The sequence below is a fragment of the Simochromis diagramma genome, unplaced genomic scaffold, assembly GCF_900408965.1.
Source record: "Simochromis diagramma unplaced genomic scaffold, fSimDia1.1 OVJJ01000604.1, whole genome shotgun sequence".
In the NCBI taxonomy this organism is placed as follows: Eukaryota; Metazoa; Chordata; class Actinopteri; order Cichliformes; family Cichlidae; genus Simochromis; species Simochromis diagramma.
This window is the reverse complement of record NW_024387416.1, coordinates 4,325,557-4,349,633: the sequence shown is the minus strand read 5'-3', so window position 1 is coordinate 4,349,633 and position 24,077 is coordinate 4,325,557. Positions and strand designations below refer to the sequence as shown.

The following is a 24,077-nucleotide window of genomic DNA, read 5'->3' as shown; positions in this document are numbered from 1 at the left end:
TGTAGGCGTGAAAATGTACCCATATAGCCTAGATTTCACAGATTCTAGAGGAGATATTCTAACAGTTGTGAAGAAACTGAAAAAGGAAGTGTTTGAAGGGGAAAAAAATACATTTGTGTGAATGTTTTTTGTATTGGTTCAACACAATGCATGTGTCCCTACCCTACTGAGAATGCACACAACGATGGAGAACAGGCGATTTAAAAAAGGGCAAACAGGTTGTCAAAAGTTGGGCTGTGGGAGAAATCTTAACAGATCACGTGGGTAAATAACATAAGTCTTTGAAGTTGTGAGGAGCACTTATGCGGGCATTTTGAAGCGATTTAATAAAAGGAATGTGGACTCCGGGGGATGGGTGGTCACGTGGTAAAGTTGGGAAATACGTTTTAAAAGGAAAAGAAATAAAGTTTAAAAAGTTGGCTGCTTTTGAAAGCGGATGGTAATTAACGTCTCTTTTCTTTATCCGCTTTTTTTTTTTGTTTTTTTCCCCTGGTACGTCGGATGCGCTCGAGTCCGGTCAGAGAGCGCGCACGCACTCCTCGTGGGGACAGAGAGAAAGAGAGATAGAGGGGGAGAGAGAGAGAGACGTGTGATTTCTCTTTGTACTGAATGAAGAGTTGAGGCCGGCTCTGCTTCTTCTGCCGTCTCTTTTTATATAAGCGGAGTTTGCATGCTGTAAATAGCCCAGTAAGCCGGTTAGCCTTTACGTTTCTCCGTGGCCGTCGGTCCCCTTTGTGTGGTGGAAGCGAGCAGCCGCTGCGAATGTCCCTTTGAGCGATTTTTGACAACAAAAGCATCAGGTCCATCGTCCGTCCTTCTTCTTCTTCGGGGGATTTTTTTCCAAGTCACAAATTCACCAGCCGGGATTTTTCGTTGCGGAAAAGCGACGAGCCGCACGTCCACAGACCGTTTTCTGCCTTCTTTCTGTCGCTCACTTCACACTTCTGTAGCTCCGGGGGCATTTTTTTCTCTTTCCCAAACCAAGCGACAATGGCAGCTGTAACAAGCCCGGAGACGAGCCCTCAACCCCGGGTATATTTCCAGACGCCGGCCGGTACCACGGAGGAGCCGGAGACACCAGTTCGGAAGCAGGGACGCGTTACCGTCAAATATGACCGCAAAGAGCTGAGGAAGAGACTGAACCTGGAGGAGTGGATTATCGACCAGCTAACGGACCTCTACGACTGTGAGGTAAAGACCCCAAACAATAACCGGCCTCCAAACCGATCGAAGGTATCGATTAGGCGGCTCTGTTAAGTAATAGGGCTCCGCGGTGTAGCGTAACGGGGGAAAGTCTGTGTGTCTGTCTAATCCAAAGGCAAACTGTTGATAAAGAAACATTAACGGGCCCTTTGTCGGTGCTTTTGGCCTAGCTCCGCTTGTTCTATAGCCCAGAGTATCACGGACACATGTGGATCAGTATGTAAAATAAGGAAGAGCCTCACAGATTAATGTCATACATTTATTAAATCATCCACGCGAGCAGCCATGTGGGCAAACTTCATGTTCTCACCCACATGTAGGGCTATAAGTAGCACATGCACTTTTATAGCCTCGTCGCGAAATCGACGGTCGCTGCTCTTTGTTCTGATTGGCTGGAGCGGATTTAAAGCACACCTGTGAATTAATTTAATCCGCTATTAATGTCCGACCGGAAGTAGCGCCAATTCTCCTATTTCATGCCTTTGGTGTGAAATAAACCGTGTAGCTGCTTTTTGGGGACAGTTTTACTTTGAATAAATAAAAGCCACCAGTTTATAAGAATAAAACAGAGGGAAAACTTATTTTTGACCAGCAGTCTCTGGTTTTTATCCACCCAATTTTATTGTCATTCAGACAATAAAGTTTATTTTGTCCTACAACTTTTTAAGTGAGGCAAAACGAGTTTGATCAGGCACAAATAGTGATGGTAAACCAGAGACAGATGAGATGAAAATGTCTGGTTGGTCAAATATCCCATCGTGGAAGACCATTTTAATGATTTCCCTGGCCTTAGCGATGCTTGAGTGTAACCATGTATATATCAAGCCTGCGGTCATGGTGTCACATGGAGAGTTATAATGTAACTTGGCGGCAGCTGTGGTGTAGCTCTTGGCGGCAGTAGTTGGTAAGCTCATGTCAACTCACTGAGCTGGCATTGACCCACATTCTATTCCTGGCGTGAGGAATACAGGGACTTAACAGGTTTGCAGAATTCCTAGTAGTAGCTAGCAAGAGGATGGGTAAGAGGTGTAGTAGGCGGATTCAGAAGTTCCCTTCCAGACTTTTTTAAACCAGGAAAACTGGTTCTTTTTATAGTTTGTATTACTGAAGCTTCTCCACCATTGCATAATGTCGCTGTAATGGTTGTTTAGCCATTAAGACTCAAGTGAGTGAAAGGCGTCTGGCTGTTTACAACTGGAAGCCAAAAATCCATTCTTCTGGGAATTCATGACTCTAAATAGATATTATACTAAGCCCCAGTTAACCATGAAGATAAATGCACTCAGGGAAAGCCATAAATAGACGAGTCTGTTATTCATTTGATGTCAGAAAACCAGATAGTCCAGCACACCTTTGTTTCCACTACATTATCTCATCCTGTTAACAGAGGATCTCTCATGATGCACACTGTGGCCGGGATATCCTGACACTACAAAGTTACCAAAGCCCGCTGAGGTGATTAACGGACCTAGACGGGATTTTAAAATCAATTTGCTTTGATTGTCTGCCAATAACGGATTAATATGTTATGTGTAGTCATCGCAGAGTCCAAAAAGTCTGAACAAATGAGCTCAGGGGTAAAGCTTTTCAGCACTTTGGTCTAGTGTTACTTTTAAAATTAAAACAAAGTGGTTTTTGTGGCTTAGAATCGCCTTAATTTTTAATCCATTATTTGGCCACTATTACATGGATCACTGCGACCGATACCCAGACAGTCTGTTCAAAGTTAGTAACACCTATTTGTCTTTCTGTGATTCACTCCTTCATTCGCTTATCCCAGTCCATCTTTCATCCCCTAATCCGCTCAGTCATGCATGTTTTAATGCCCTGATGATTCACAGTTAGTCTGCTTTTCAGCTGTAAATGGGGTCCAAAAAAATACACAAATGGATGCACACTGACTTTATCTGTTGTTGTTCATAGTAAAAACCTGAGGCCGGTGGAGATTGATTACGCTCAGGTCACAGGGCAGATCGTGTTACAGTCACGTAAATGGGACATAAATGATTTAGTTCACATTTCTGGACGCACATCCATCGTTCGTCTCTAATGACGATGCTTATTTTTGGCTTTCGTCCACTGAATTCCTCTCTTTTCATTGTCCTAATCGAGTCCCTGTCTAGGCTGTTAGACAACAAAGAGATTAATTTACAGTTGGTTCACTGATGGAAACACATTGGGCTCATTTAGATGGGGAGATGTGAAGCACGTGCTGCTAAGCAGTGTAACTGGAGAGGCAGCTTTAGCCGGTCAGGGAGCAGAGCGGACACGGGGAGAACCCTCTTCACTGACAAAGGCAGAGAGCATGCTTGGGATTTTCTCCTTTTACCCTAACCTCGCTGTGCCTCCTATTTCCTATAATCCGCATTTTGCCTTTCACCCATCATTATGTCCTATCAATCAACCTCCCCTCTCCTCCTCCTCCTTTTTATTTATGCCCATTTTGACTTTTAATAAAACAGCGTGGAGTTTGTTCAGCAGGGAATTCATTATGAGCTATTTTCCCATTAACATAATCCCTTTAAACATGCTACAAGCAATCAGCCAGTCATTGCTGCCAGCCAGTCTGTCAGATATTCATCCAGCCGCTTAGTCAGCCTATCAGTTAAAGTTGCTATGGGTAATAGAGAGGAGCTGAGCCTTAGTATGATTCCATGGCAACAAGCCTTGTTAAATGTTTATGTTGGTTAACCACACTGTGGAAAAAGGGGCGCCCGTTTAGTCAAATTAAATCCTGTATGAAGAAAAGTCTGTGTTTTTCATTCTTGCATGATATTCACAGGGCTTTGGTGAATACCTGCAGCCGATGTTAATGTGGCATTTGCTTTGCCCAAGAAGCACTCCCTGGTTTTGTTACCCAATAGCGCAGTCCCTCCCAAACATGGCTACTAATACACATTTTTGCATTTGCAAGCGGCTACAGGAAAAGACTGTGACGTCATCTGTTTTACTCAGACTGAAGCTATAAGGACAGCAGTCACACATCTTTACTTTCTTTAATTGAAAATGAAATAATGAAACAAGTGACTATTTCCCCCCCAGTGGGGTTATAAATTAACCACATGATTCTGTGTTTGGGGATTTTTGCTTGACAAAACTTTGACTGTTTGCTGCTGATTACTAGACTAGGAAGAGACGCCAGTATGTGGCCAACGTCTCTGGGAGGTGTGGCATATGCTAATGTTACGCTGCTCAGCTGCTGCTTTAAGACGCTTGTATTTTATAGGCACGCGCAGCCTTCCAAAGGCAGGACCATCTATTTGATACTAGTTTGATTTGCAGCTGTTTTTGACGTTGATCTTTTATTACGCATGTTCTGGATGTTGTGTTCGCTTAGTTGTAATGAGCCCCAGTTGAATTTTGTGTGCTTATCTTCAATTATCTCCTGCCTTCTTCTCCAGGTCGCTTTTAGAAAAGACATTTTTAATCTCAAGGAGATTCCCAAGATAAATAAATGATGATATAGAAAAATAGTTACATTATCAGCTTTTACATGTGCTACTTTGACAGCAGTCACCTGTTTTTACTGTAACTGCCGAGCTATAAATATGTGTTGCTAAGAAATTTGCTCAGTAATATTTAAACCTTCATACATGCTTACCAATGGAGCAGTTAACATTTGCTAATATTGCCTGGTCACCTAGAAAAGCAGATTAATAAAATGTCGAAGGGGTTAGGGTTACTTTGTAAACATTTCAGCTTTATTGTTACTTTTTCTGTAACAATAAACTGGGAAAAAATGGAGCTAATTGGTCCGCCAATGATTGATAGCACACGCCGGTGGTGATGCTATGGTCTGCCAGTAAAAGACACCAATTGCAGCTTCTTTAATGATGATGATAATAATAAATAAAATTCACATCTGGTTTATTTGTAGTCGATTTAAATTTAACCAGCTAGTTTCATGGTTGATTAGCAGATGTTTGAAGAGGAAACACGGCTGTCTTTTCCACTTGTGCTTTACTGCAAAATTTTCATCTAATTCCTAATAAAATAAAAATATTATGGACGAACGTGTGCACGTCCTTAACACTTATTAGAGAGCAGTGGACTATATTAATGTCAGTGACAGTGGTTGATCGTTGTAGCATCAATATATGCCTCAACCCACCTAAAACAACTATGGAGTAATGTGTGTTGGTGCGTGGAGTACTGAAAAAAGCTACCTAGGCCCAAAACAAGACAGAACTTGAAATAATTCAGTGTTTTGTAATCAGACAAACGTAGAACAGAGCACTGAAAGTGCATTAAAGTTAGAAGAGAAATATAAACAGCTGGGTAAGACTAATGGTTAAAGAAGTTTGGCTAACATTAACTGAAACACAACAATTTAAAGCATCATGCAGGTTAAAGTCAGTTAAACTTCTCTGGATAATATCAGATTCAGTTGATAAAGTGGACCTAGAGGCCATGTGGTAAGGGCTATGATGGTATGTCCAAAGCGGGGGAAAGGGTGGGAACAGCTGCAACAGTGCCTCCAAATCCCATAACACCCCCGTCACACAGTTTATATTTTAAACTGTGGCAGTCTGAAAGTACAAACCCTTCACTGGGAGTAAAAGTTAGGGTGTTACGGGGCACACGATACAGTCGAGGAGTGTTTCTTCAAACGTTGGTGGTTTTAAACATGGTCTACACTTTCTCAGTTGTTACCGAGTCTTCACTCTATTAATGGCTTTGTGTATATAGTGCTAAGTGAGTTTGAGCGTATTCCGGGGAAAAGAAAAGAGTGGGAACACCAAGAAGGTCCACAGCCCCGCTTTTAGTAAAATAATCAAATTTCACTCCAGCTTTGCTATCATTTCCATGGTAACTGGCCTGTTAACATTTTATTTGTCAATAAAGACTCATTTTCTCTCCTTTTGCGGCGTTATCCCTTTAAATCACAGCGTGGCTGACCAGTCGTTACATGGTTAACACTGGAGCGAGTGGGCGGACCAACCCCCAAACTGCAGGGTCCTACGTGGCTGGCCACACAGATACAAACACACACTCACACACACACAAATACAGATGGGAATACTAGCGGGAACAGAGGCAGGATTGGTGAGCAGGAATGCAATAAACGGGGGAAGAGAAGGGGAAAAAAAGTAGAGGGGATGGCAAACGGAGAAGGAAAATGTAGTAGGAGTGGGCAGGGAATCTGGAGAATGAGAAAGTGCTTTTGGAACATGTATCCACTGCTACTGCATGATGTATACACTGACAAAAAGCAATGGTTTGTAGTCTCACTGCAGTTTAGATGGGTTTGTCAGGCACTAAAACAGCAGTGCCTGCAGTCACTCCAAATTAAAAGTGCTGGGAAGCAGGAAATGAGTTTATGTAAGTCCTAAGGTAATGCTTATGAATCAGAGAGGAGGGTTCTGAGTTTTTATATTCTGCTTTTATGTTTATTATTGCTTATACTGCACAGCCCAGGGCCACATTTATCACTTCTATCAAGTGATGCGAGTGAGTGGAGCATACACACCCTTTAAAAGCATCTGGTTTTAGTTTGTCGCTTGTAAGCCTATTAGCTGACTACCAGTCAACCTGCTCAGTCCTTAAATCTGACTATATCAGATGAAAATAATTTTGAAGTCATGCTCGAGCATGCAGTTTTTCTAGCTCAGTCTGATGAAATGTAACATTAGGCAATTTTAGGCAGATTTGCCTCTGCTTGCAAACAACATGTAGATTATGTGTTGTGGTGCTAGCTAGAAAAAGAGCGCATCCCTTTAATTAAAAGGGATGCATGCAAAAAATATTAAAGTGTTCCAGTTCCATGCGTTCAAGGTAATGACTCTGTGTAAACTGTAAAGCGAAAATACTCGGAAATAAACAAGTCACATGTGACTCTCTTCACATAAAAGTGAACAACAAAAGAGGAAATGCTACCAGCTGACACTTAACTCACCACAATAGTTTCAGTTCTTCCTGTTTCCCTTTTTCTTTAAATAGGCAAAGTCAAAGTTGAAATGCATTTACATGAAAAGAAATCACACTTTCTGAAATACAGGAAACACTGGTGTTTGTGTGCCCTTCAAAATAAAAGTACCTCTAAAATTTTAATATAGATGTACAGACATTTAAATAACCTCGTGCTTTATTGAGAACAGAAATTGTATATATTGTAACACAAATACATATTATTAGCTATATTTTCTTTGTTTATTATTTCCTTATTTTGTTAGCTAATTTTCACTTTGAGCGTGTTGTGGTCTCGAAAGTGGAAAAAAAAGTGAGAAGTGAAGGTTGGAGTTAGTTCCAGAAATACACAAAAAAGTGTGTGCATGCCCGTGCGTGCGCCTGTGTGTGTGTGTCTGCAGGAGAACACTTGTCAGGGAAAGCCAACCTCTTTTATAGCTTTTCCAGTCACGGATTAATTCGGCCTCTTTGACTGACTTCCGACTGTAAAAGGAAACGCACACGTGCACACAAACACACCCAAAGAGTAGCATCAAACATTTTCTTACACTGTTAACTTGTAAGGTTTGAATACCAATCAGCATTACCCTGTTTCACTCTGTGCAAGAGAGTGACTACAAAGAGTGGTTGTTACACAGCATGAATGAAAGACTCCACTGTGTCTTTGTGCCCACTCTCCCACACCAGTGCTCACGTGCACACACATCTGCACAGAGACGGACATACACACATCTACTTACACGTCACACCTGGTTCTACATGTTGAGGAGACTCTGCTTTTCCTAGCGGATATGAGGTGAGTCAGCGTGTGCCGTAGCCTGACCCACTGACTGACTGTGTGGATGTTTTTAAAACGGCAAAGGAACAAATCAGCAGAGTTGGAGAGGTGGAAGAATGCAAAGAATATTGTGAGTGAGGGAGATTAAACGTGTGTTTTGGTTAGTGGGTGAGTAAGGTCGGAAGGAAGTTGAGAAAACCGAACGAGGCGTGGATGAAGGAGGAGAGGAATGGAGGGAAAAGAACAAGGGATGTGAGTCATTTAGAGGAATGTTTATATGTTGTCACAGGAAGTGTGAGACAAACAGTGTGTGGAAAAATTAACCAGATTACTTACCACTTTCCCTTTAAAGAAAAAAAAAAACCCTGTTTATCTCAGTTTCTCAACAAATTGGGTCTTATAAGAATTGTGTGTGTGTGTGTGTGTGTGTGTGTGTGTGTGTGTGTGTGTAATACTCTGACTGTATTTGTGTAACAGATGTAAAGTATAGTTTTTGTTATCAAGAATGTCCTTTGAATGTTATCTGCTTGTCTTCTCAGTGTCTCTGAGGTTCAGGTGAGAGTTGAGTTATCACAGTTAACTCAGACAGGACTGTAACAACAGTGTGACTAAGAAATCTAAATACTGTTGAAGTTACAGCGACTTTAGTGCCCACGCTTCTAAGCGACATCTTTTTTTCTTCAGCGCTCACTTAGCCATCGTTGTTCCCCCAACTAAGAGAACTATTATGTGTGTTTCCAGTTCGGTATTTTTGTTCTTGTGGGATTTTACAGTTCAAAATCATCTTGAATTATCTCATACTGAGCCTTGATGCAGTTCCTGCGTTCAGCCACTGTGTGAAACGAGCTGTTTCGGCTCCCTTCCCCCTCCCTCTGAACTTTCTTATGATTTGTGACACTTGCCAACAGAAGGTTTGAACAGCATGTAGGTGGAGCACTTGGGATGACCATATTAGATATGTATGCTCTTACTGACATCATCCAGAGAAACGAGGAGAAAAAACTGTCTAAAATGCAGTGATTAGAGTAGCCTAAACTTTTGGATCGCAGGGATTATTTGCACATGCCTCATTTCTTAAAACTTTGGCCATGTTTAAACTGTATTAGGGTAAATACGAAGGACGACGGGGAAGCACAGTAGCTCCCTTTTAGATACAAACTTCAAAGAATATCTTTACCATGTAATTTAATCAGTATGCCAAAGATTTCTAAGCATCTTGTTAGCACGTGTCAGCTAGAGTAGCCTCTGCATACTGACTAACACCTCTTCAACATTTAAACCCTTAAGCATAGGTAATATAGGTTGGATTTTACCAACCAGTTGCTTGTTTATTGTCGTGAAACAACATAAAAAGATGTAAGATCGTTTTCCATGAACGTCTTTGTGCTATACAAGTGATTGTGTTTCAGATTGTATTTAATAGGCATATCTAAATAGGCTACTCAAGCAGTTAACGTCTTAATAATGAAGCACACGTTGACTTTCCTGCACTTTATTTTAAATGATCTCCAGTGTGCAGTATCAGACACTTTGCTCCTATTGGTCCTTACTAAACTGCTGCTTGCACTTATAGCCTCTTAAGTCTGTAGCTGTTTTGTGAAAGCTCTTGCACCCTTGAGGAGGCTTTTTTTTTTTTAAAGTGAGCATAATGGTGATGGTGCACAGACCTCTGTTATTGCTGTATGTGGCTCCAGAGTGTTGTTTTTACAATAGTGCCTTTTTATTTTTTTGCGGGGGTGATGTGCGTTTATTGGCCTCCGCGCTGAAACTGTATTAAAACAATGGCACAACCAAGACACTGCTCTAACATTTAACAGCAGGGGCTGGGCCTGGCATTGGATGATTTGTTTGGAGCCAGAATCCTCATGAGGTTTCTCCGTGCACAGGTTGAGTGAGGTAACGCAGATCCACTCAGGAGGGTTTTTTAATCCCGGGAGGTGCGTTAGAGCAGACGCCTTTTGAGCTGTTGTTCGGCAGCGCAGAAGAAGCTTTATTATTCACCGTCGCTGACTGTGTATGTGCATAATGTGCATGCACGTGCCTGTTTCATGCCAGCATCCGACTGTGCAGGAGCGCTTCATGTGTGAGGCTTGGGCTTGTGGTTGCACCGTGTCGACATTACCTGACACCTCCTGACCTGTTGTCAGTCTCAGGCAGGCGGCTAGTGATTTCTGCCAAGGTCAGACCGCAGGTGTCGTCCTGACTTCCTCTGTGATGTCACCGCTGTGAAACTCGAACACTTGCGATAATCTGGAGGACAGGTCTGTGATGAGATGGGCTCTGGTTCGGATGTCTTTGGGAACGAATGAAGGAAAGATGTGCGCTCGGATGGACAGACAGGGAAAACAGAGAGATGGTGTTATCAGTCATTTCTGTTACATTATTATTACATAATGGCAAAATTCAGATGCACATATTGGTGTTTCTATAGTATATTACCTTAGTGTGTGCTTTTTGTTGGAGTTTGCTTCAGCAGGAAGGAATAACAGACCATATTTGGTCAGTGTGTTTACAAGTTGCTTATTAACCAGGAAGGGAGACGGCCATATTTGGTTGGATTCCTTTGATGCTCATAGATCATTATTCAGTGCTCACCTGTTTAGGTTACTCATTCTAACACCTGACATGCAACAACAGTTAAAAGTAGTAGAAGAACAAATACACGTAGTGACTTATAGTCGCGGTTATGGGCACCTGTCTGTGACATTATTAAACCCAGAATAGAAACAAACCCCTTTTGAGGCGACAGAGTAAAAGTTTGCTTGGTTGACGTTGCTTTCTGTACATTCTGAAACTGATATGGTCAGAGTAACACAATCTTGACATGACAATCTGGAGACAAACATTGTGTGTTTCACTCGGTAAGCAAAAGCGTCTTTCAAGCTGCTGACTAAAGGGCATCAGGCTGTGCAGCGGACAGTCAGAGCGACAGCTTTGGCGTCTGCCTCTTACTCATTCTTTCCTCTAATGTTTCATCTTAGTGCGTCTCTGGTTATTACAGTCACTCAGGATGCAGCGAGAGGTCACAGAGTTGTACAGTAAGACGTCCTTGTTAAGTAAGACAAAAGTGGAGATACAGCGATACAGCTCCTAGTTTTTGCAGTTTCAGTCTGTTTGTTTTTGGTTCTGCTGCGATAATCTGTTGGAATCGCCTGCGTTGTGAGTTTTTCTCCTGTATCTGATTGAATATGGAAATGAACCAAAGCATTAGCTGATTAGATTACCCACTCTGTTGGCAGCGTTTGAGAGGTCAGAGACTCTGATGACTGATCTGCATAAAAGAATAATAATGTTCCGCAGCTCACTTTGATATCCATATGGATTATATCTCAATATTGGGGCAATGAATCGAGAGGCTTTGCAGATAAACACAGCAGCTCGTGAGCAAAAGTGAATTAAAACTGCAGAAGAGGGGCGGGTATTTAAACTGGACCTCCGTGACTTTGAAGTGTACTCATTGTGTTACAAACTAAAACAAAAAAAAAGAACAAGTTACTCAGTGAATGACATGGAAAATGAGCAAGTAAATTCAAAGCCCTTTAGTTTTGTTAGTAGTACTTGCCAACAGTGACATAATGATAATCTGCTGTAATCCTTGTTTGTATGCATTCTTATTTTAATCTGCGCATAATCTCCTCTTTTAGTCCCGTCGTTGTGGTAGTGACTCTTTCGCCTGGTTGAAGAGTTGTGTGTATTTTTGTTTGACGCTTGTACGCACACACAGAGCAGGGACTCTCCTAGTATCCATGGGTTTATAGGGGACCGTGCTCGGTGCAGCAGAGAGGTGGGCACTTGAGAGTTTTCGGTTCCCTTACTTCTGATGAGGATTTAGTAATTAGTCAAAGCTGAAGAGGAGAGATGGATGATCTTTGTGTGTTGTGACAGAGAGAAGCTGCGTGAAAATTGCATTTGAAAGTTGAAAGGTTATTTATGAACTTCCTGTCATTCCCAAACTGTCAGCTTTCTCATATTTTCTTTTTTTTTTACTTCTACCTAGCTGACAGATGAAGCTTAAATTTGCATAATTTTTTAACACCGCAAGTAACACTTCCCTCTTGATAGTAATGCTGATTTGACAGTTGGTCAATCAGCCTCTTTTGCATGCTATCGTTAACATTATACTGCCTAACCAGAGTCCGTGCACTGCACTTACTGTGATGTTTTCTATTTTTAGGCAACGTTAATGTTTCTGTAGCTTTAGATATAACGACGGTAACACAAAGCAATCACGGGCAACCTACTGTGACAGCATTGAGTCATGTGTTACTCTGCGATTCCTACTCCTATATCGAAAAGGCACTTAAACACTTGATGTATTAGTGTGAGCAGATTCATGAATCCACAGGTTAAATCACTCCTGATGCACTGCGTTAAGCAGATGAGCATTGATGTAATTATTTGGGTGGTTTTTTTTATGTTATTATAAAAGAGGTTTGATTTGTAAGGCAGTAGATCTAAACAGCAGTGACAAACTGTGCCCTCGTGTAGTCGTTAGAAAGGGTTACACGGCAGCATAGCTACCAATACAAGTCTACCCGGGGCTGGTTGTGACCCCGAGGGTCCAGCAGACTGTCTCCCTGGAAAAACCGCAACACAGACGTGTTCAGTCAACACACAGAAACCACTGAACCGTTTCAGTCAGGCCAAACAAGCTGACGGGGGAAATCATTCAACCGAACAGCGATCAGACATGACTATGGGCAGCTTTTGGGGGGTCAGGTTTGGATGACCTTCTGCACATTCACTGTACAAATAGATTTTTTTTGTGTGTGTGTGCGTGGGTGTTTAGTCTAAAATGAGAGCTTTACAGTTGAACCAAAGGTTGGCTGGGTGTTAGTTTTGACACGCTATCACATCCGCTAGTCAAATTATGATACTGGACAAAAATACAGATTAGTTTGCAGGCATGTTACAAGCGACGATATACAGGAAAATATTCCTTATGTGAAAGCTAAATGGTACGATCCACGTTTTATAGCCATTCCCTTCCCGCTCTTTATTCCATACTACAGTATCTGTCTGTCTTTCTGTTAATGCGACCTCTGTTACCTAATTGCAGTTACAGTGAATACTGCTGTGCCGAAGTCCTAATTATAGCGATGAACGTTTCTTGGCTTCATGTGAAGATTTGTTCTGTGCACTCGGAGCCCGTTTGGTTTGGCTTCCTCCTGCAAAAAAAATCTGAAACAACCCACACAGCACCGGGACTCACATTAGCATGCCCACATCTCTACCACCAGACTCTGGAGGCTCTGCTTCTTTTTACTTTGCATGACAGATCCGTTTGCATTTTATCTGTAGTGAGATAGGAGGAAAAGGCTGACAGGGCTGCAGAGTTAAAGCAGATGGAGGCGCTGGTAGTGCGTGCTAAATGAGGGCTGCGTGTTGTTTTTAGAGTTTTTATAGAACAGTATCATTAAGAAGCTACATGTGTCCTTGCTTCCTAGAGATGCATGCAGCGAAGCGTTAAAGTTTTGTTTTTTTGTTTTTTTTACATTTATTCTCTTTGTGATACTGTCCTTTATCGGGAGGAGGAAACTGCACTTCCCTGTTTGCAAACTTCTACACGGGGCGAGGAAGAGCAAAGCAAACCCGACTGATGAAATAATATAATCTAGTCTGTGTCCTGGCAGGCTGGGTTATAAACAGGCTTCAGTTGATCTGTGCTGCCTGCAGCTCTTTCTTTCTGCTTTTCATATGATTCAAAACAGGACATCATTTTCTTCCTGGGAGGAAGTACATCCAACTGATTAGACCCGCAATAGAGATGAAAATCAGGCACGCACGGGGAAGTGCACAATAACACACACTTTCGAGATCTTAGGCTGGGTTAAGTATTTTGCATCGATTAGGGACTGCTGTGGTTTATAGTTCAGCAGTCATGTGTGAGGCCACACATTCATTACAACAGCCACTCAGTACTTAAATTGAGTGGACAGACACAAACAGACTTGTGTTTGTGAGTTTGCCCTCTTTAAAGTCTAAGGGATACCCAGCATAGAAACTTCCAACAGATATCTCTACGCCTTCCCTTCCCCCAATATCTCCCAAGGTCACATGCTCAAACAGGAAGTGGTTGGACTGCCTTTGTGGTAAAGAAGAGACCCTCAGATGGAAAGCTTTGTGTGTGTTTTTTTTTTTGGTTTTTTTGGTTTTTTTGGTGCAAGAGCGGCGATCCTAAAAAGGAAGTTGACTATAGTACTGTTCTTGTTATTGTTAGACCTGGAGATTCCTGATAAGCAACCATAAGGGTGACACAGACTCAGATAGTAGGGAGATGGAAAGCAGCAGGCGATGACTGACACAATGCATCCCTAACCACCCCACCCACCCCTCAGTACACCCTCGCTGACCTCTTGTTGACTCCCTCCTCTCTCTTTCTCTCATAAGTGGTTTTAATGCCCACAGCAAGATGGCCCGAATGCTACGAACTGGCCAATTACAAACGCGCCATGGGTGACTCTCTCTGTGTGAGAGCAGGGCAGAGCGGTGATACCAACTCGAGGGGAAGGGCATCAAAGGAGACGTAAAGATAAACGGACGGCGGGAGAGAGTAAGGCAGGAAGCAGGTTGAAGCCCTGTGTTTTTCCGCTCTTCAGATCCTGGCCTCATCCTGTCTGCGTGCGTCTGTTTGTAGTAATCAGATGACCCTAGACAAAATTACCAGATCGGTCACAAGGGTGTCATGAATTACCACCTCAAGACAGCTTCCAGGCAACTTTTTAGCTTGCTTGTTTTCTCTTCTTTTGTAAGTAAGGCTGTACTAACGCCGGTTGCGGCCTTGTTTCTGAATAGGCCAGTTAGTCATGTTGCAATGGCCAGATAGACACACTGGAATTGTCCGCATTTACTTCCCCATTATCTGCCAGGATAACCTTAAATTCTCCACTTGACGATTTGTCATTTCCCAGGAAACTAATGTTATGCTCTGGGAGCAAAGAGTGTTTTTATCCCTAGTTTCTGTGTTATACTTTCTGTGTTTGATATTCGTTAGACCCCAGTTCTATTGCATATCCTTCCTTGCTTAATCCTGCAGTGTTTGTTTTACACACACGCCCGCACATGCATACAATATGAGAGTTTGAAGTTGTACTCACCGGTGCATGTGTGGTGCTCTGTGAGCTGTGGTTGCCTGGCAAACCCCCTTCCGTAGATCCACAGTTAAATATAATTTAGTAATTAAGCTTCAGTCATTATCCATAACAATGATGGTGTCGAACAATACCGGGTTTCAGCCATTTTACTCCTAGCGCTTCACAATAGACTAAAAGACAAAAGATGACATCACCCATTGTTTTGTGAACTTGCATTTTAAGGCCTGAAGTTTAGCATTGTGGCTGCCACCATTTATTTTTATTGAAGCTAAAAGTGGATCAGCTAATGCTTAAAAGAGTGGCTAGAAAAGGGCATCCATATAATCGACAGTCTTCTATTAACATATAGATACAGTAACCAGAACTAGACCTTCAACTACCTGCCATTTAAAGCGACCGCACCCCCAATAATGCAGAACTCGAAGCCTTAATGTGTAATAAACTGGTGAATCATAAAAGCATTCACCTCCTGTGGTTTTATTGTTAGAGGTGGGAAGCATCAGACACCACATGATACAATATTATCACAAAACTTCAATCACAATCCAATATTATTGTGACTTTTAGTATTTTGCATATGCTGAGTATTACAAAAACTTATTACAATTTAGCACAGTTGGTATCTGTTTTCTCCAATGAGATAAAGTTATCTCACTTTTTTTAGTGCATAATGAGATTGTCAAACATACCAACAAACCTGCCACGAATTTTCCCGTAAGACAGTCACGCTATCAGAGAGCAGCTGAATGGGATCAAGTTGACAATTAAACACAGTCTGTTTCTGATAATAGAGCAATTACTGTGATAAATATTTTTATATTTAACAGAAATTCAGGTTTAGCCATTACTTGTATGCTCAGCAATCTTCCTGTTCTGTAGGAATATAACAGTAATAATGCTCCTGGCTGTAAAACATTTGCACGTCGGATTCAGTAAAAGCACCTTGCACATCATATCCCACCTATATTTTGCATTTTTTGGCTTTTCAAGCCCAGAGTTTCTGCTTCATCTTGCCCAGTTGATCCTTATTAACTAAAGCTGCTCCGTTAGCAGTGCAGATCTGAGGGTATGGATACCATCTCCTCTCATCTGTGACAACCAAAACACACAGTAGCAGTGAAAGCATTTCAGCGGCCGTGCTCTCATCGCCAACACGAGTGCCTGGAACTCATCGCTGTCAGCATTCACACACACGTTTTATACCTGTGTCACCATGCCAAGTCAGGGTAATAGTTTTAATGGAGTGCCACTCTCTTAATGCAAATATACAGTGCGATTTAGTCTGATTTATTACCTTGTGATGGATGCATAAAGTGTGCGTTTGCCAGACAAGTCGCAAAGAAACTGCAGCGGGTGTCATTGTTTACTGCCACGCGGCCTACTTTTCCTACTTCCTCCATCCCAGCCTCTGTTTTCAACTTCCTTTTTCCGCCTGTCTCTCTTTCCCGTATCATACGCGGCCAAAAACATTGTTTGTGTGTTTTGTAGCAGAATGGGCTGTTGGCCATCCCCGGTTATTTTTATCCTGGTTTGTTACTGAGGCACTAGAAGAGCAAAAGTGGCTGTCTGTTCTGCCTACGTCTTTACATTTTCAGTGATACATAATCACTCTGTCTTCTTTGTTGTTGTTTCTTTCCGCTCTCAGTTTGCCCACATCCTATCAAAGGAATCAGTTACTTTATGCATGAAGTTGTCAAACAAGCCCGTGATAAACATCTACACCGACGTGAAGCTTTCCACGTCGATAAGACATTGACTAGCATCTGCCTTTGCTGCCGTGTCATTATTTCACCAGCTGTATTTCCAGTAGCAATGACGGGCCTTTTTGTTGTTATAATACAAGGACACTGACCCACTTGTAGGTCGTGTTTATGCGAGTGTGCGTGGTACGTTTTTTTTCCAGTGAGGTAGCCTCATACTGTCACATCTCATTGCGTTGTGAAGGAAGCCTCCAGACGATCTGCGTCTCTCTCGTTTCACCGCGCGCGACTCATATTCGCGAGCTTGTCAGGAAGAGTGTAATTAAGTTTCAAGAACCACGTGCTTGCGGTGTTTTCCCCAGTGATGCTGGTGATATGGGTGGCAAGTAGGGGTGTGGCTAAAGGGAGGTCTAGGGTAGCACAGCCCTACTACAGTATATGATGTTAAAGGATATAAATTGAAAGCTATTTTTACGTTTTGAAAACTGGACCCCCCTCATTTGCCTCAAAGTGGTCCAAGCCTGCCGTTTCCTAACTCCATTACCTCCAGTTGCCCACTATAGTGTTATGGGGCAGTACCTGTCTATGTTTAGGCAGGAGGTCTGACCAAAATGAAATCATGGTAACTTAATTTATCAGGTGGATTTTTATTCTGAAATATTTTTTGACTTCCTCTTTAAAAATATCCTGGAAACATCGCTTGTTGAGTTATGTTGCTGTTGCGTGTTAGTTGTCATCGTATCAGAGTGCATGAACCTGTAGGAGACTTTGGAACAACATGTTAGAGCTGCAGGTACCCACGAGTATTGATGCTCTTCTGAAGGCTCGTCAGAATAAAGCAGGCCCTCCTTCCTTTACCTGCACTCTTCTCTGCTCTGCTTTGTTTATAAACCTTCAGTGCTTGTCAATATCTTGTAATCAGCTTTTATTCCACTCCGCATCTTCTGCAGCCAGCAGTAAAAAAAAAAAAAAAAAAACCTCCAGACTAGTTCAGCAAGTCAGTCTGGAGGATTGTTTTGGAAATCCTCCCTCGTGATTCCCCGCTTTCTTTGTGTCTCCTCTCAGAAGCCTGTCTTCCGGCGTTTTTCAACATCTCCCTCACTCCTTCTCTCTCCCTCCTCGGCTTCTCTCTTTCAGTCTGCTCCACTCAGCTGCTCCCTCGTCTCGATGTGCTCCTTAACCTCTTACCTTCCTTCCTCTCGGCGTTCCCTCCCCCCCTCCCCTCTCAGATTTAACAGCGTCTGTTAAATCTTTTTCCATTAAGCCGTATGAAACATTTATGCTTTTCTCCACCTCGTCCTTTACGCTCACCTCACGAGTGTCTCACACAGATACAGAGTTAACAAAAAGGGAGGAAAAGAAAAGACTCATTTAGAAGCACATGGGGCGCCACATGTTGTGCAGATCAGTCTTTGTGTCAGACCTTTGTGTGTGTGTGTGTGTCTGTCTGCACTGGTGCTTACAGGATATCTGCATGCTGGTCTGTGTGTCAGTGTGTGTGCGGTTGTGTTGCTCTGCTGACAGTAAGTCTAGCTGTCACCTACAGTCTCTATCTCACACACACAGACTGCCCCAAATTAAATCCTTATACAGCCCCTTTTTACACACACACACACACACACACACACACACACACACGCACACACACACGCACGCACTTCAGCTCAGACTTATTAATGCCCTTCCTATAATTCTTTAATCCGTGTGTGCAAGGTGTGTGTGCGGGACGTTGAGCCATTTTCACTGCCAAAAGAAAACCTACCGCTTTGTTAATGTGCCCACACAGCATGTTTTGCCTGTCCATGTGTGGTTGTGAGTCTGACTGACTTGTGTGTGTGTTTTGTGTGACGGGATAAGGGGCAGTCAGGCAGGTGCAGAGACAGCTGGTGTGGGCAACTCTAACCGAGGGGGAGGACGAGAGCGAGGGAGAGATTCCTAGAGAACGACATGAATATAGGGGCAGCAATTGAGCTGCAAAAGAGCTCGGGGGGGCACAGAGTGTTTGTACGAGTGTGCGTGCCTGTGTTCTTGTCGCCAGCGGTGAAGAGCTTGGCTGGAGCACACTGAGCCAGTGTGTGCGAGCGAGGCAGATGGAGAGACGGGGACTAATAAAGCTTTTTAATAGTGCGACAGATTAATCGGAAGAAAGAATTGATTGGATAAGGAGAAACTGAGACGAAGATGAACTCGCCGCGAACTGCTTTCTTTATCCTGAAGACTAATTCGACGTTAGGTGTGAGCCTGATGAAGCTGGGCGATGACTGATTGGCTTATATCAGGTGTATAAATGTGTATTTTAATTTATGTGTTACTTTACTTTAAAGTACAAGTGTTCTAAATGTGAATGCAGCTGTAAAAATTCCCGATTCAAAGGAGCAGATTTCTCACTTTCAACTGGTTTTTACATGAATACAACATGGGTGGCCATCAGCAGTTAGCACCCTAGCTTTCAGTAATGAGCTGTCTGTAAATAGTAATTATTCTAAAATAAATGTTTCCAGTTTTGCACAACAGATTTGAAGGAGGACTCTTTAAAGACCTGTTAGAAACAGGAACTCGTCTGGATCCTAACTGTGTCTGTAGATGTCTTTCTTCTCAGGTGTTAGCTTTAGGACATGCACCTGTTCTTACTCGATCTCAAACATCCAAGCTATAGATGGATGGATGGCTTTGTTTTGCACACGTAAACCTGAGAAATGATGGGAGATGAGCTAGCTCGGCCCTCTCCACAGACAATAAAACACTGCAGCGCCTCGCCTTTGTGAATCTTGACACAGTGGGCACATGAGATGCCACCTCCTCCTCGCTGTGTTTTTGCTAAACTGAGCTAAATAGCTGGCAGACGAGCACCCCTGTCTCCTCGTGTAACTCGTGGGATGAAAGCCAACTACAAACGTCAGTCCATTCATTTTAATAATTTTGTGTGGCAAAAAGTAAAATGCCTTCGCACTGGTGTTTCTAGCCCCCAAACAGTATCATTGCTCTCTGTGTAACAGCAAATAAGCACAGCTTTTAACCAGATTAATAATTCTTTTAATTTTTTAGTTTTCCAACCTTGAAAATAAACTATTTTTTCATTCAAGAAGATTTTTTTTTAAGAATGAAACCTGTCTGTGCTGTTTTTCTTCTCTCTTTGTCTCCTCATGTCTCTCTGCCATGTGCTTTGGGCTGATGGAAGCACGCCGCCCTCTAGTGTCCACAGCCGGACACTCATCAATAACTGTACCACGTCATACAGAGAGAGAAATGCTTACGCTTGCTGGTCTATTTGCAGACAACCACATAATATAAACACAGGCACTAAGAATAGACAGGATGAGGACTTCTTTCCATGTGTTCGTGGAAAGAGGTTCTCTAGCATTTTTATAAGGAAGCCTGGTGGATGTTTGGTCTCTGATGGTGCTCTGCTTCTCTCCTTCTTTTGTTACATGTGCTATAGGAAGAGGCCATCCCTGAGCTGGAGATAGATGTGGATGAACTGCTCGACATGCCCAGTGATGTTGAACGGGCAGCCAGGGTCAAGGTAGGACACACGTGCGCACCTGTTTCAGAGCATGAAAGATGGCTGCAAACAGCAGAGTTATTTCATCCTGTTTTTCCCTGTTTTGTAGGATTTGCTGGTTGACTGTTTTAAACCTACTGAGGTAAAACACAGTTCTTCTTCACTCCCCTGCTCATAAACTCCCTCTGCCTCTTCAAGTGAACATTTCTGATGTGCATATTTGTCATTCTGAGTCCCCGCATGTGTTTCTGTCCTTGCCCTCTCCCCGTAGGACTTCGTCTCAGAGCTGCTCGACAAGATCCGAGGGATGCAGAAGCTCTCCACGCCTCAGAAGAAATGATGGCATCCTTCCTCCCTCCATCCTACATATTCCCCTCCACCTCAGCCCTCACCTCTCGTCTTCCTACCACAGCTCACGCTATTTTTTTTTAAAATCTTTTTTGTCTGTTTTCTTCCATTAAAGTTCATGAAATGTTGCAACTTGTTTCTGCTTCTAGTTAGACCCTCTCTTGTTGTTGCCTGGATCCAGCCCCATATGTCGCTTTTCTCTTTTGTTGTCATGTTGTTGGACTTTCTTCATAAAAACCATCAGCCAAGACGGGGAGAAAAAAGACAAATTAAAGAGTGAATTAATTCAAAAGCGACTCATTGGTCTTAATCCAGGCATTCTCCTTCCTCCTCTTTTCCTACTCCTACCCCTCTCTCCACCTTTTTTTTTTTTTTTTTTTTTGGCTCTGCTACCCGTTCCCATCCAGCTCTACTTCCTCCCCACCCACCCCTACACCATCTTCCATCTGTCTGAGGAGGAAGAGGAGACGAGTCCCCTAATTACTGCGAGCAGAGTGACCGAGATCGAGAAGAAGAACGAGAGAGCGCAGATGCCAAAAAAGACAGCGGAAGGGTGAACGAGGAGGAGGGTTAGAGGAAGGAAGAAGCCAATCAACTCGCTTCTGTCTCACCGATCTTTACGTTGCTGTTTTTGAGGGTTTTAAAGTTGACCCAGCCGCCCATTATAATTCTTTCCATAATTCCCGGTTCAATTTGAGGGCTTCACTTTAGTTTTTTTAATTAACTCTTTCGGGGATCAGTACAGTCTTTTGCTAGTTATCCCCCTCAATCAGAGGCATTGCTGCAGTGGTGCATTTAGAGACTGTCTTTTTTTTTGTGCGTGTGTGCGCATGTGTGTTTGTGTGTTTGAGAAGTCTGCACTATGTCATTTTGAGGGGAAGAAAAATCGGAACCACAAAGAATAATTTATAGTGTATCTTTAGCACGGCAAAGAGGGGAAATTTTGAAGCCTGGAAAGGGTCACCGGCTTGTTTTTGGTGGTCACGGGCTTAAAAACACTGATCTCCTTTGGAAGCAAGTTCTCTTTAGGCTGGATGTCAAAGTAGAAAGTTTCTTTTTCCTCAAATGCGTAGAACAGTCACGAGAGGCTCCTCAGAAGCCGCTGCACATACAAACGTATGTCTGTGTCGCTAAATGCTACGTGTGTGTTGCTACATAATGTACAGCAACATTTGTCATAGGAGTGTTTTTGGGCCTGTATATTCTGCTGTTCTGTATGACAGATTAGATTTTTAGCATAGGACTGGTTCCTGTTTCGTTTGGGGGTGGGGGGGTTCTGTTTTTGTTTCCTGGATGCATTTTTTGTCACACGGACACACACTGACAGTCCAACAAGGGGTCCCAAAACAAAGCTGCCTTTTTTTAAATCACTGCCCCTAACCCTTCCATCTCATTCTCACAATTTCTTCCTTTTTTCTAAAACATTATTAGACTAAACCATTATACTTTTTTGAGGGGGGGCGTTCAGAGCAGCCACATCTCTGACATTTGTCCTCTGCCTGACATGCCAGTGGAATCACCGCTAACATTGCTCAAATCAAAGCATGCATTTTTCTTTCTCTGTCACACACACGCACACAGCTTCTCGGGGCGGAGGAAGCGGAAACGCATCGGCAAACACAGCTGCCTCTAGCACAGATGTGCGCACACACAAACACCAGGCACAGTCAGAGAGAGAGGGAGACGAGGCCATAGTCCACCGCTGCCCCCCCTCCATCCTCCCGGTGCAGCTACCAATCCTCTCAGAGAATAAGCCATCTGTTTCTGATCCTGGGCCAATCAGATCAGAGACCGAAGCCCATTGGTTAACAAGAGAAGCAGCGAGATTTCGCTGTGGTTCCTGTGACCGATTGCTAACACCTGCAGTGACAGCAGACCTTCGCTGTCTGCCTCTTTCTCTGGTAGAGCCAAAAGGCACATGTGTACACACACACACACATCCCCCACTTTTCTCTTTTGCCTTCCCTCATCCCATCATCCCACAGTCACCCTTCTCTCCTCCCTCCCTTTTTCCTTTCTTTTTCATTTTTTGTTTTTTTATAAAGAGATGTTGCCTTAGGTATTATTTATGTTACACAAACCAAATAAACAGGAGACATTTTTCTTTTAAAGGGTAATGCAAGCTGCTGCCATGTGTGAGCAGACCTGCAGCGTGTGGGGAAAAATCTTGAATCTTCTGTTGGTCCTTATATACTCTTTCTTCTTTTTCTGGAAAACAAACTGAGATTCTGTTTTTTGATTTGTTGTTTTTTTTTAAAGAAGTGAGTGTTTAATACTTAGGCCTTGATACAGTGATTTTTGTTTAGGTAAAAGATGTTCTTTGCATTTACCATTTGAATACTGCTCTGTTTCTATCGTGATCATGACACTTCTTGACACCCGGCCTTGGATTAACACGTAGTTGAACAAAAAGAAAAAATCCACTCAGATGCATTTTGGTGCGATTGCTTTTGCCTTCCCTGCTGGGACATTTTTGATCGGTCAGATTTTACCAGGCAAGTCCAATCAGTAGCTGAAATTTGAGTGGATTTTCATTGCTAAATCCAGGTTTGGATTATTATACCTTCGTAGACTGTTATTGACAAGTCTGTTTTGTTTTTTTTTACTGTTGGGGAAAATTGCAAAAAAACAGTATATATACTGATTATTTTCATTGAGGCTAAATACAAGAGCTAAACCATGCCATTTGGAGGAGTGGTGTTCTTTAGATTTTTTTTTTTTTTAAGACTGATTAGACCAACAAACCAACCAACAAATGTAGCAATATCAACAACAGGTCTTGTTTTTGCCCAATTTTGTTACACTTTTATGCAACTTTAATAAAAACATGTAAAATGGACATTTTTCTCTGTGTGGTGTTTTATTATAGTACTTGGTACTGTTTGTTAATCCTTCTTCTGGAGCCCTTCTGCCTCACTTTGATGCCATCTTGTGGTTACTTGGTATAACAGCTACATCGTCCACCTGCTGAGAAGGTGAGAATGTCTGGGGATTCCCTGCAGGAATACCATCATACTTGGAGGATGGTTAATATAAGTTAAGTGAACGAGTGCATCATGCCATTCATAACTTTTCACCAAAGGTTCAGGGAACAACGAGAGCAATGAACAGAACAGGATAAAAATTTGATGTTTTAAACATTGCAAGGACGTTATACGTTTAGTTCACGGCTCCAACATTACCCCACCAGCAAAAAAAGGAGAACTTTGGGGGAGAAATTGGGATCCTTCTCCTATGTATGGGGTTTAATTACACCATCACACCCCTGAATTACAGCGTCTTACAAATGCAAACCCAGCCTATTTGACCACACTACCATAATTAAGTATAGGGGTGCCAGAGCAGCTGCACAGTGCTGGCAGTGGAAGAGCAATTGAAAAAGAATAACAAATGGATCGTACAGTACTGCGCCCTGTACACACTATGCTAAGCTACATGTCTATAAGTATTTTATAATTAAATATTTGTCTTAGATCTCGGACTTTAAATTGTATTCTCAGATTTGCGCCTCGTGAATGAAAATAAGTTCAATTATAAACCGCATT

At 42.6% G+C, this 24,077-nt stretch overlaps 1 protein-coding gene across 1 annotated transcript; it reads left to right on the top strand.

The window, feature by feature from the left end:
* The first annotated feature begins 510 nt into the window (after positions 1-510).
* ppp1r14bb (protein phosphatase 1, regulatory (inhibitor) subunit 14Bb) lies at positions 511-23,371 on the top strand. The gene is made up of 4 exons (XM_040012301.1): positions 511-1,191; positions 20,122-20,205; positions 20,294-20,326; positions 20,456-23,371. Exons 1-4 carry the CDS (start codon positions 991-993, stop codon positions 20,522-20,524), a joined length of 387 nt encoding a protein of 128 aa, XP_039868235.1. The 5' UTR covers positions 511-990; the 3' UTR covers positions 20,525-23,371.
* The last annotated feature ends 706 nt before the right edge of the window (positions 23,372-24,077 follow it).